Source organism: Lycium barbarum, chromosome 7, assembly GCF_019175385.1.
Source record: "Lycium barbarum isolate Lr01 chromosome 7, ASM1917538v2, whole genome shotgun sequence".
NCBI classification, from domain to species: domain Eukaryota; kingdom Viridiplantae; phylum Streptophyta; class Magnoliopsida; order Solanales; family Solanaceae; genus Lycium; species Lycium barbarum.
Genome location: NC_083343.1, coordinates 125568307 through 125582363, shown reverse-complemented (window position 1 = coordinate 125582363; position 14057 = coordinate 125568307). Strand labels below are relative to the sequence as shown.

Here is a 14057-nt window from a genome sequence, read left to right as displayed (position 1 = left end):
ATTAAAATATTCGACCTAGTATTTTTTTGTAAATTACAGAACTTGTCAATTGTTAGACAACTTAAACATATTAAAGTTTAGATGTGATTTTTTAAGTTAAATAGGCAATATTTAAGTGCAAAAAAACTGTTAATTAGTTTATTATAAAAGTACAGTTTACTACCAAAGAATTAAAATATTGTTTGGTGCATATGTGCAGAAAATCCAATTTTTATATTTGAACATGATTTACTTTTTGTTCTTAAGTCCAAAAAAATTATCAAAATAAAACTATATTATCTCATGTTAGATGAAAAAAGTAATGGTTAAATATTTTTTTATTATTTTACTTTTTTCATAGGTTTATTCGTCTTGTGAATTCAAATACAAGATAAAAAAAAAAGAGTCAAACATAGTGTTAAAAACTTGAATGAAATTTTGGTCGGATTACCAGTCATGTAGGAGTACTATTAGATAATTATATTAGTGCCACAAAAGGGTATTTTTGGAATATTGTTGCAAGATTACCATTTAAACAAGTTTGGATACAAAAATTAAAAATAAGGGAGGTGAGCATAATATCTTAAACCACATGAAAATTAAGTATTATAAGGTTAAATGTGAGGGGGGTCTCTGAAATTATTCCATTATTATTAAAAAAAAATAGAATTTTATGTGACATGATATGCCAACTAGGAGAGAAGGAGAGTTTTGTGTGTTTAACATATTATGAAAAAAATATTGATAGTTAGGTGGTATTCTAGTGCTCAATATATAAGTGCCATTCTAGTACATCAAGTCAAACGTGGGTGATTGAGTTAAAGAGTAGTTTTTGTTTTTCAAACACGTGGGTTATTGGGTTTAGGTGTTTTTTATGGATAAGATTAGTTACTTATTTTAGTGAAACTCAAATTTTAAATTAATTATTTATGCATTTTGCCACTTGGCAGTATTATTTTTTATTTTTTTGAATTTCGTTTCAAAAATAACAGAGCGGTCCTTTAGGTATATACCTATAATAAAACTCAAAATCTTTTCTTTCATATTTAAACCTTCAATTCCTTAACCAAATAAACCCTAGTCTCAGATTTCACTTATTTACTGAATTTGTTGAAGCTCAGGCAAGTTTTACCAGTTTATCTGTCTGCATTGGTGGTTTTTTTTTTTAGATTTTTTTTTTTTTTTTTTTTTTTTTACACCCTTGAGATATAGAATAAAGTTTTGATCTTTTGTCCAAGCATTGGCCTATAGGACATTTTATTGTTGTCATTCTGCTCATAGGTAACGTATGGTAATGAAAGATTAAATTTTTCTTTCTTTTTTTTCCCCAAGATATTCTGTTTTGAAGAAACTAGGGTTTTTTTTTTGGGAAAATAACCCTCTATGTCTATTTGGAGAAAATATTTACCGGAAATAGCCCTTTTATACATTATTATACACTTCTATACAAGGTTTATACATTGTCTACAGTGAGTGTATATGGTGTGTATAAACACTGTTGCACAAAAAAAGTTGGCTATGCGGATGTAAAATAAAAATATGGCTACGTGGATGTAATATTTTATGCTGGATTGTATATTATTGAAATTATCCCTTTTTTTTTTCTTGTCTCTGTGTGCGCGCGTGTGTGTGTGTGGAGGAATTCATGTTTCGTGTTTGTGGATTTTACTAGTTGATCCTTTTTTTTTTTTTTTTTTATTTGATAGTGTTTGACTGGACAAGGATTCGAGTTATATAAGTGGCAGTGAAAGAAAATAAATGATATACTCCTTCCGTTTTAATTTTGTTTGTCTGGTTTTGACTTGACATGGAGTTTAAGAAAGTAAAAAAGACGTTTGAATCTTGTGGTCTTAAATTAAAGATATGTAGAATGTATCAAAATGCCCTTTAATTTTGCGGTCTTAAACATGCCATGTGGAAAGTTGGAAATAAAGCCTTTTCAAAAAAGGAAAGAGACATTCTTTTTGAAACAAACTTAAAAGGAAAGTAAAAGAAACAAATTGAAACGGAGGAAGTATTTGATAGTGTTTGACTGGACAAGGATTCAAGTTATATTAGTGCCTGTGAAAGAAAAGAAATGATATATAGTGAATTTGAAATAAATTTATGAAATTTTTATAGAATCATATAACTACTGGAATGATGCATGTCAAAACTAAGGTTTTTTCTTGTGTGTGTGTGTGGAGGAATGCAAGTTCGCGCTTGTGGATTTTATTAGTCGATCTGTTTTTTTTTTATTTGATACTGCTTGTCTGGACAAGGATTCGAGTTATATTAGTGGCTGTGAAAGAAATGAATTTGAAATAAGGTTGTATAATGAATTTGATATAAAGTTCCTTTTCTTGATTAAAAAATTGAATTTGAAATAAAGTTATGAAATTTGTTAAGAATCGTATAACTAGAGGAATGATGCCTCTCAATTTTTTTTTTTAAGCTAAACACCCTTGAGATATGAACAAAGTTTTGATCTTTTCCCCGTGCATTGGTCTACAGGACGTTTTATGGTTGTCATTCTGCTCATAAGTTTCTTCTTTTTTTTTTGTGTGTGTGTGTGTTTGGGGAGGAATGCAAGTTTCGCGCTTGTGGATTTTATCAGTCGATCCTTTTTTTTTAATTTGATAGTTTGACTGGACAGGGATTCAAGTTATATTAGTGGCTGTGAAAGAAATGAATTTGAAATAAGGTTGTATAATGAATTTTGATACAAAGTTCCTTTTCTTGATTAAAAAATTCAATTTGGAATAAAGTTATGTAATTTGTTAAGAATCATATAACTAGAGGAATGATGCATGTCAATTTTTTTTTAAAGCTAAACACCCTTGAGATATGAACAAAGTTTTGATCTTTTCCCCATGCATTGGCCTACTGGGCCTTTTATCGTTGTCATTCTGCTCAGAGGTAACATTCGGGAATGAAAGATTAAATTTTCTCTTACCCCCCCCCCCCCCCCCACCCACAACAAAGAAATTCTCTTTTGGAGAAACTAGGGTTTTTTTCTTGTGTGTGGAGGCATGCATGTTCGCGCTTGTGGATTTTATTAGTTGATCCCTTTTTTTATTTGATAGTGTTTGATTGGACTAGGTTTCGAGTTATATTAGACTATTAGTGGCTGTGAATTTGAAATGAAGTTATGAAATTTGTATAAAATCATATAGCTAGTGTAATGATGCATGTCATTTTTTTTGAAGTTATTCATGCTCATTTGGACTACGTGGTATTTCCTTCTTTCTTTATTTTTCTTCTTTTGACTGCTCTTTCTTGAGAAGATGACTATTAGAATGCTGAAATTTGATACATATTATATGTTGCCTGTTACTAGTTTTCAGAATGGATAATAGTGATGTAGAGATGGTGGAGGATGTTGTAAAGACGGTCCCTGCTAGTGATGGCCAAGTGTCCAATGAGTCACCAGTCAAGTATGAAAACAGTGTCAAGACGGAAGACCCAAATAGCAACAGTAAGAGTGGGGCTAAGAGCTGTATAAATGGAGTTAAAGAGCAAAAGAATTCTAGTATAGTGGAAAACGAATGCAATGCTGATGACAGGCCAGAGGATCAAAGTGATTCAAATGGAAGTGAGATAGAGGACCAGCTCAACTCTAGGAGTCAGCCAGAGGCACATGGCAATGTAGTCGATGATGACAAAAACAGTACAAAAATTGACTCACAAGGCCCAGACAATGCTAAAGGTGATGCAGATGACAATATTACGCAGAGATCAGAAGAACAAAATCAGAACAAGAATGAAAATGGAGAAGGGGAACTTGAAGGAACTGTGGTGCTGCAGAGCAAAGAACCTACTACTGATGCTAGTGATAATGTACAAATGCCTGATGATGAAGTACATAAAATTGATAAAGGAGAAGTGAAGGAAGATCATCAGAGTGAAAAAATAATCTACGAGGTCAATCAGAATGGTATTGATATGATGGTTGATAAAAAGGACCCTCAAATTAAAACAAATCCTGCAACTCTTATCACTGATGGTGATGCTAGGTCAGATGAGTTACCAAAAGCGGAAAATGAAGTTAGTGATACTTCTATTAGAAAAACGCCAGAACCAGCTACTCCAAAGTTTCTGGGGAAACCATCCAAGAATACTTCTACAGAAGCAAAGGTACATACTCTGATATACCCCTGGTGCTTGATTGATCTACAGATGTGGTGAAAATTGCTCAACTTTTCAAATTAATAATTTCCCTTCAAATTTAGATGGCTGATGATGAGGATGAATATGAGGATGGGGATGATGAAGGGTCCCCTGAGGATCAAGCTGCATTTATAAGAAAACTTGAAAGCTTTTATCGGGAGAGGGCGATGGAATTTAAACCACCTAAGTTTTATGGCCGTCCACTTAATTGCTTAAAGTAAGTGTATCATGGTTTATTGTCGAGCCCTTTTATTCTTATCTTGTCCCTGGTACTTATTAGATGTTTTTATGTTCTTGCTGCTAGGTTATGGAGATCTGTGATCAGATTGGGTGGCTATGACCGGGTAGGCCTTTTATTCTGCACTTGTATTTGATCAGTTCTCATTTTTACTGCAACAGTTATAGTATTTCCAGCCATCTCTTGATTATTATTTTTTCCTTTTCGCTTCTGTTTCACCAATTTACTTTATAACTTTTCCTGAGGACTTGCTTGGTTAGTGTTGGTTCATGGTGTGTAATCTATTTCTTCTCTTCTAATTCTGTCTGCCCTTCCTATTATGTTGCTCTCAAGTTCTTTGGATTATTTCAGTGCTTAATTCTCGTGGTCTCTTAATAAGGTTCTCAAGCATTTTCTTCAATTAATCGAGTCGCTTTGGTCCAGTGGAATATACCATAATATTTATTTCATTTAGCTGAAAGTGTAATCAAATGGGCTTATAGTGGCAAGGCCTGATTTTCACTCGAGTTATTTTAATCCAATTCCAATTAGAGGTTGAAGGATTCCTTCTAAAGTGAACTGCAGAGGATATTTTATTTTGTTAATTGAATCAAGAACCACAGAGGATATTAGCCACTTCCCAACATGTCGTTGGCTAACCAGGAGCGGTGGGTCAACAATCAAGTGTATCAAGTCAAGGAACTACTTAGTTCTTGGTTAACCATGATTTTATGTGGTCATTTTTGTTAAAGGCTTTTTGCTGCTGTTACACAGTCGTGTCCAAAGCATCCTCGGACCTGGATGGCTATGTTTATCTTTCCGAAAATATCAGTGTGCGGACCTCGCGTTGTTAGGGAGGGTATTCTTAATTTATTCAATGATTTATTTTAGGTCACATCACGTCCCTAATCTGTGAGTCTGATTCTTTTTCTCGGGTCAAGCACATGGAAATATTTCCTTGATAGGTGGAATGAGAATGGAAGTCTGGAACCTAGAATTACTTCTTGCTACCTACTCATCTTAAAGTTTAAGCTATTAAGGCCAGAAGATATTTTTTAATTTTAGATCTGTAATACAAGAAAAGGAGATTTTTCTGCGTAGATTGTATACTCTTCATAGAGTTAAGATTTTCAGAAATAAGCGGTGTGGCTCAGTAGTTTGGTTTAAAGAAAACTCCAAGCGGTGGTTGTGTATTTTGTTGTCAGTAGGTGGACTAATTAATGACTAATTATGTTGTGAGATGAATTTTATACTATTCTCATGTGCTTTTGATGGTGGACTATTAAGCTACTTTTATCTATATAGGTAACTGGATCCAAGTTGTGGCGGCAAGTGGGAGAGTCATTTAATCCCCCCAAGTGAGTATTTAGTTGGTCCTGTTTATTTCTGTGTTTTGGCAACTTGATATGAATATTTCTCCTATACACTGAAAAATATAGCTCTTTCTCGTCAAGCATCAACTTCCCCAGTATATGTAAGGGAGATGTCTGTCATTGTTTTACTGATGACGTGCCAATGATTTTAAGGTTTTTTATTGCAAGCAATATAAATTTTGTGGATGTGAAATGGAACAATATATTTTGGGTACATATGAGAGGAATAAGCTGCTTGGTTGCTAGAACAAAATATCAGGAGGTAGAAGAGCAATTGTTCATGAACTGTACAAATCCTTAATTACTATTAAAACCACTAAGAAAAAATACGAAGAAACCACGAAGTACCATTAAAAAAAGCATAGATTCCAACACCAGGATCCAAGTGCTAAGAAAACATAATTGCAATCACTATTTTTAGATCTGGTAATGAAGTTGCATCTTTCTTTGTGACAGGTCTTTGTCAAATATAGAGGACCAGGGATCCTATAGGCATATCTGAGTGGTGGGCAATTGGTTCTGGTGTTAAACTTGCAGGGAACTTGAAGTCTAAATAGAAACTTTTTGTCCTATAAATGAAAAATAACAAGATAAGAAGTTCTGGAATGAAAATCAACTGAATAAGACAATAGCAATGCTGAAGCTTCTATCTACTATTATACGACTTCCTCTAACTGCTTTTGTTGGTGATCTGATAATCTTCTTTCGCAGGACTTGCACTACCGTGTCTTTTACATTCCGCATTTTCTATGAAAAGGTAATAATCTGAAATTCTCTTCCCTTCATAGCTATTAGCATAATTCGCGACTGTTGTCAACCATGTTGCTAATATTTGTATAATGTGGGTTTTTGGGAAATGGTAGGTGGTTTGTGAACGTTAGCTCTCATGATGTGGGTTGTATGGAAGTAGAAAATGGGGGAGTGTTTGAAATTAAGAAAATGATTTAATAAATCTAAGGGATTAGCCTTCTCTAGTATCTTTTTGGTGCGCCTATGAGGTTCCTGCTTTATAGATGACTGGATGTCTTTCGTAGATGATCATGTTTTTGTATAGGTTCTCTATTTTTTGGTATACAGCTTGCATACGGGGTTTACCAATTTCCCCAATTATTGAAAAAATATTTACCTTTTCAAAATAATTGGTGGGTGGTTTGATGAAGTATCAACTTACAAATTTACTAGCAGCCACCTTCTTGTGAGGCCTATAAAGTCACTTTAATAGTTTGTGTTTGTTTCTTTTCATTTTTGTGTTTTTGCATTTTGTCTTCTCTAAATTAGGTTTCATTACATCTTTGGTTTGGCATTTGATGATATCACTGTGAGATGGAAGCTGCACCTTCTCGCTCATTTTATCTTATTGGAGACGATATATATATATATATACTCTCCTTAGCTAGTTAGCTTGCACAATTTGAAGTGCCAAAATAGATGTTTAAGTTGAATAAAGAACAGCATCTCCATACATCTATGGTTTTTTTGGAATAGAATTTGTGCTAAAAACTTATCTGTCTCTTACTTTTTGTTTCTAAACTTTCTATTATCTCTTGATTCCTCTGCATGTTAGGCACTTTTAGAATATGAAAGGCATAAGACACAAAACGGCGAGCTTCAACTTCCTATTCCTCCTCCTGATTCATTGGTGGTTGACAATGAGGTAAACTTGTGTTTACATTGTTGGTATGTTGTGTTTCTCCACATCTGCTGTGTTATATCCACTTTGCTCAAGTTCTCAAAGTTGATCATGGAGATCCTTCTTTCGTTTGTGCAAGTAAAGTTTCTACATCTTCTTCTTCCTACAGTTTTTAAGTTGGAACCTGCAAGAATAAATTAATGAATTAAAGGGAAATCAGTCTGGCCTTACTTTGGATAAGGGAAACTTTAAAATAAAACTAATTCCAGCATGCATATGGTGGACGGTTTGGAAGGAAACGGATGCAGTTGTTTTGAAGACATAGCCAACTTAATTCAAATTGCATACTTTTGTTTTCTTTTTGGTGAAAAGAGGAATTTGTGAATGAAGCAAAATAAATACTTAGTATCTTTGAATCCCTGTAAGATTTGTTAAGGGATTTTTCTTCTCACTTGAAATTACTACAACACTTCCTTAGTGCTAGCTTTATAAGACAATAACCTTCCCCTAGAAAAAAAAAAAAAAAGATAACAAAAAGTGAATTCATGATTCAACCAGAGTCATATATAAGATAGTCCCAACTATATATGCAAAACATTCTTTCAACTACATGAATGAAGAAAACCCCCTGAGCTTGGTAGCACAAGCTTGCCGTAGGGTGATGGGGCACTCGTATATTAAGTCTTTGAGGAAAGTGGGGTTGGACCAGAAATGATATTGGTATGCTGTATTATATAATAATACTGGTATGACCTTCCTGAAGGAGGCAACTTGTAGAGGGGAGTTGGTGGGTGCTATAGCACACCTCATGGCTGTCTCCGCAATGCAGTGCCAACAAACAGTTGCTGTCAAAGACCTCAGTCCCTCAGTCCGAGCCCCTAGCCCCCTATTAAAGTGTCTGAAGGGTTGTCAGATTGGACCATCATATTTTAATATACAACAAGAAGTTGAATGAAACAGAAACGCTCATTTTTATCTAGAAGAAGCTTTGATGAGCTTCTATGTATTGAGATATGTGTAATTACTCAAGTGGGCATTTGGTTCCTTTTTGATAAAAATTAGTTTATGGAGATGGTCTTTACTTCATCTAATCAACTAACATAGCCTTGTAACATGTACACACACACGCACACACGCACACAAAAAAAAAAAAAACTGACATGTTTTAAGTAATTCTGCAGGGAAGTGGTTACCAAGCTTCCCCATCAGGAAGGGCACGAAGAGATTCTGCTGCTCGAGCTATGCAAGGATGGCATGAACAGCGCCGCCTTGGTTATCGTGAGGTTGGTGAGCCAATTGTAAAGGTCTGCTGCTGAAACTTTGTAGTGTTCTTTGGGCATTGGTCTTTTAACGTTTGATCATGTCTATTGACATGTATTAGTAATTTTGGTGTTTTTCTATCTTTTATGGGACAAGAATACCAACAATATGCCAAAGCGTGAGAAGAACCTCAAAAACATTGGTAAGATTCTTCGTCAAATCTTTGCCAACTTCGCTTCTTCATATCCCTATCATTGAGCTCTTTTCCCTCAACATTTCCCAATATGAAGTCTGGCATTCTGCAAATTTTTGGGCCGTAGTGGTTGGTTAGTTAACACTTTAACTATATCAAGATCATCACCTGGAAACTTTTGATCTTGCTTTAAGTAATGTTATAATAATAAGGAATGGTGCCCATGACAGAACTTCTTGTTGCATTCAGGTTCTCTTAAACACAAGAGACAATATGAAGTGGAACACTCTGTGAAGGCGACACGAACTGAAACATCTAAGCAGTTAAGTCATAGTTTATCTTGATCTTTTCTTCTAATGTTTTTATTTAAGTCAAACTTAAGTAATCTTGTTGAAATCTAGTATATTTCATAATAAATGCTAGTGGTACTTCATATCTTCTGCACTCCATCATTTGAAATTGCATTTGTTTGTTTAATCATAGTATGTTCTTTTGGTGGGTAGGTCTTTTAAATTGCATCCAGTTTCAACTCACCATAGGGCAGAATGGAAGGCGATGCTAATTAGTTGGGATTAAGTTCCACGCATGCTTGTTTGTTTGCTTTAGCTCTGATGTTATCTAGGAGTCTGTTAGTCTTGTTAGAGACTTATATATTAATAGAAAATATAGAGAACTTTCATCCTAAAAAATGTTAATAGAAAATATAGAGAACTTCTAGTGCTAGAGAAACTAGAATTTTACAATATTGGATTTTGGACTTAGACAGGCTTAAATGGTTTCATACACCCGACCCCAACTTGCTGGGAATGGAGGCATCGTTGTTGTTGGGCCTGTTCTAGAAAGGAGTTACAATCCTCTTTTGCAAAGTCATGTACGGATAAAATTTATATCTTGCCAAGAGAATATACCATTAGGCTAAAGGCCTGTGCATGTATATTTCTTTTGGTCGGGCAAAAGTAATTAAGTATCTTTTTGGAAAACCTAACTTATGTGCATTTGTTTCCTTTTAGCCTGTGAATATGTGATATGGATATCTTGCAATTCTAAATTTCACCACATTTATAGAGATCCTTCATTTTGGGTAAAGATGACTCTTCCTCCAATTTATTTGCAGCCCAGAAATGCCTTAAAAAAGAACCAGGATTTAATTATGTCTTCCATATATAGAGTACTACATATTAAAATAGAATGGCCAAAAGGAGGATCCTACGAGGATGTTGTGCGATAGGAATACGTACCAACGCAAACGACAAATTCAATGAAACAATTGTGGGATTAACTATGTATATTGGAGTGAATGTTGTGTCCTAAGGTCATATATTTCCACACGATTAAGTTTATTAGAATGTGAGTATGTGACCAGTGAGATGGATGTGTGACTAATACAAGGCTAGACAAGATTAGAAGTAATCACATTGGATAACCAGATGCAAGCAACACATATAAATGATAAACCAAGAGGAGGTTGCTTGAGATGGTTTGACGATGTCCTATATGTCATCTATATGAATTGGTTGATAGTTGCAACATTGTGATGATTGAAGATTTTAAAAGAGGACGAGACAAACATAAAATGATATGGAGGGAAGTTAAATCTCTTGAAATTCAAGACTTCGATAAGAGCAGAGGCACATTGAAAACGAAAGATTATATCGGTGTTACCAACTAATTGAGGTTAAGGTTTAACTGTTGGTGGTCTGCTTACATTAGGTTCAAAGTTTGCTTGGAGTTTTTCTTAGCTTGGTTGATGATTTAGCGTAGGGATAAGTGTCAGATTTATATAATCTCTACCCTTAGAGAACCCCAAATTTTACTTAAATAGACAAATTATTAAATATCCCTTCGTTTAAAATGGGCCGAAATAGAGCAAAATGGAAATAGATGATCCATATGAATGGCGTAGGATATTGGTTAATGAAGTGAGTGCAAACTTTGGAAACCAGCATTCAAATTCCTGTGGAGTCAAAAAAACACTAGGTGATTTCTTCTCGTTGGTGGACAGGTTTACCTAGTACTTGTGTTGGTAGGAGGTAACAAGTAGCCGGTGGAATAATTGAGGTGCGCGTTAGCTGGCCCAAACACAGAGTTCATAAAAAGTTGGAACATAGATGATTTATATAGTCGGCATTAACTAGTTTGGGATTACAATTGTTATCTTGGTTGCATCTTAATGGATTAGTGAATATCATTACTCCTATAAAGATTTGGAGCTTGACGGTGAACAGATGAAAGCTTGTCTTTTGTTTCTAGTGAATTTTTGATGCACCGAAGTTGTTCCTGTCAATATAGAAAGTGGGTGTTATTTGTAGAGAATCATATTATTGTGTAGGTTATCTGTAACAATGCCGCTTGTAAACTGTTTTCTTCGAGCAACTTGTCTTTTTTTATCATTTCTTATTCTTAGTTTTCTATTACTACTTGTCGTCGCTTCTGCTTTAGTTTTCTTGGTATCCTGATGTTGTTACTGCTTATGTTTTCATAATTGCTGTATTTCTTCCTTACTTGAGCCGAGGGTCTATCGGAAACAACCTCTCTACCTGCCCAGGTAGGGGTAAGGTCTGCGCACACTCTACCCTCCCCAGACCCCACTTGTGAGATTACACTGGGTATGTTGTTGTTGCTGGTGGTTTGAATGCCCAAGCAATGAAATACCTCCTAAAATGGAATGAGGCAATCATTTGTATTAGGACTCGTAGGATTGAGGACATCCTCACGTGCATTCTCTAACTTTTGACCTTCCTAGCTTATTCTTCTTCTCAATATATGGAAGACCGACTTCATAATGGATAGGCTTGCTTCAGGATGACAAAAATTTCACTATTTTGAGATATTTGAATCAATATATTGTACACCAGCAGTTGTTATCACCCAAAAGAAGAGTACTAGGAATTTCAAGAGCATTGCTCTCCCCTCTGTGTTTTTGGTTTCTCTGTTTCTGAAGTAAAGCTAAATTGCTTTCCATCTGCCAGGTTGGTTACAACAGTTGTTGATGTTGGACCCCCTGCTGATTGGGTGAAAATCAATATTCGTGAAACAGTAAGTTCCTCTCAGAATAAAAGAGCCTCTGGATTATGCATTCCACTTCCTCCATGTGATTTGTAATGATTTTATGCAAACAGAAAGATTGCTTTGAGGTGTATGCACTGGTGCCTGGGCTTTTGCGAGAGGAGGTATATACCAATCGTGCTACATGTTTCCATCAAGTGCATTCAGTTTGTTTTCATGTGTGTGCTGTCATGATATATTGTATGTAAGGGCACTCTGCGTGGTAGTTTTCAGTATAATGGACACGGACTCATTGATGTGTATGCCTTGTCGCTTGGAATCATTGAGTATCCAGTTGTACTAGAAATGCTGGGATGGCCTTTCTTACAACCTTTGGATTTCTTGTACTGTCATCTCCTTTTGGTTTGATGTACTATATATGTTCGGGAATGTGAGTGTCAAGGTCCTTTCTCCACACCACATGCGACTCCAAAAGTTGATTCTGCTTTCATCCCTTACTTTGAAGTTGATGTGCCGAAAGTCTGTGCTTCCTCTTATATTATTCCTCCAAACCTGCACTCAGAAAGTGTGATTTTAGTCCTCCATCCTTCAACAGCTTGTCTGCTATCACCTCATAGAACATACTCCTTAATCCCAAATCTCCATAATCATTTTCCTAATAGGGCCTTCTTGAAAACTCGAAGCTCTTTTACCACGAGATCACCACATTTTCTTGGTTATGTAACGTCCTGCCAGCTGACTAAGTGAAACTTCCTAATCCTTATGCTGTATCTCATTAAAAATTCCATTGGAGGATTTCTAATATGCCTATGATACTGGCCAGGTGAACCAATGGCATAAAGTACGTAAAGATGATCGAAAGTGTTAAGACAATTTATTGTTACTCCAATTAAAACTACCATATAAAATTTTCTTTTTCTTTTCTTGACAATTCTAAGAGATTAAGGATCAACTTCTTAGATATTTCTCTCCAAAGAGTCTGGTGTTTCTTTTATTTTTCTTAAAATTTATCGCTGTCATAACTTGTGATAGTGACTTAATTAACCTGCTAGCTTTTACAAACTTGTATTTCAATGAATCATACTTCAGTTTTAGTGTAAAATTTCAGCATAGATAATTAGAAATTTAGCATCATAAGACCCCACAATATTCAAGAAATTGGCTGAAAAATTATTTAAATTGTGTTTCTTTTTCCTTTTTTCCATCCATTTTACACCATCACGAAGCATTGATGCCCTTACTTCGTGGTGAATATAGGTACGCGTTCAATCTGATCCAGCTGGTCGCCTGGTCATTACTGGTCAGCCGGAGCAAGTTGACAATCCTTGGGGTATTACAGCCTTCAAGAAGGTACACATTGCTATTTGTTGATTTTGACTTTGATAGAGGAATTCAACTATCCTTGCTTTACTTGTCATATTTTAGCACAGTTCTGGATCTCGATTTTATCTGGAAAGAGAAACTGTCATGCATAGAACTTTGAAGACACCAACTTTTCTCTGTCATTTAGGGCTGAAGAAACAAAATTAAATTGATTTTTTCGCCATTTCTTTTTCATTGGTCTAAAATTTCAGAGTTTTTCATGTGTTCTTTCTATTTTTCACATTTGTCGTCTGCTCTTTACCTGGTAGAAAAGTTATTTCTTACAGTGTTAGTTGCTATACACCTATGTTCTCTCATATTATGGTTAACTCCATTCTAATTTGTGCGAATTAATAATTGTGGTTGTTAGAACAATTGGAATAATCTCGAAGGAACTCCATTCTGTAAGTTGACCCAATTTTTTTTTTCAGGTTGTCAGCTTACCTGCTAGAATCGATCCGCTTCAGACTTCTGCTGTTGTAAGCCTTCATGGGCGTCTATTTGTTCGTGTACCCTTTGCACGGTAAATATCTGAGTTGACAAAGCAGGAGCATTGGTAGTTGACAACATTGTGAATGCTAGGCCTTAGTTGTTGGAATTGTGTGTCATTGTTTTGAACAAATTAGTTGTTGACGCTCCGTAGGTCAAAAACTCTGAAGGTAAGGCCCAGACAGCAGAGGAGGCATTTTCGGCTTCAGCCGCCCCAGTATTTACGTAGGCTGTTTTCTAGGACTAATGGATTTGTGATGAAAATAGCTAGGAGTTGCATGCTGTCGTGACAGTAATGTTGCCTTACTACTTTAATTTATCTCTTTTTAGCATTTGGCAATTTTAACAGCTTGTAAGAGATCCTCTTGGTCAGACAAATTTCAAATAACTATTCAGTGC

General features: G+C 35.3%; 1 protein-coding gene across 1 annotated transcript; it reads left to right on the top strand.

Annotated features, from left to right (window-relative positions):
- The first annotated feature begins 1198 nt into the window (after positions 1–1198).
- Positions 1199–14046, top strand: LOC132604200 (AT-rich interactive domain-containing protein 6-like). Its single transcript, XM_060317583.1, has 15 exons — positions 1199–1260; positions 3299–4095; positions 4191–4345; positions 4433–4472; positions 5651–5703; positions 6430–6475; positions 7283–7372; positions 8530–8652; positions 8765–8810; positions 9051–9123; positions 11771–11837; positions 11921–11971; positions 13065–13157; positions 13601–13692; positions 13813–14046. Exons 2-15 carry the CDS (start codon positions 3307–3309, stop codon positions 13946–13948), a joined length of 1854 nt encoding a protein of 617 aa, XP_060173566.1. The 5' UTR covers positions 1199–1260; positions 3299–3306; the 3' UTR covers positions 13949–14046.
- The last annotated feature ends 11 nt before the right edge of the window (positions 14047–14057 follow it).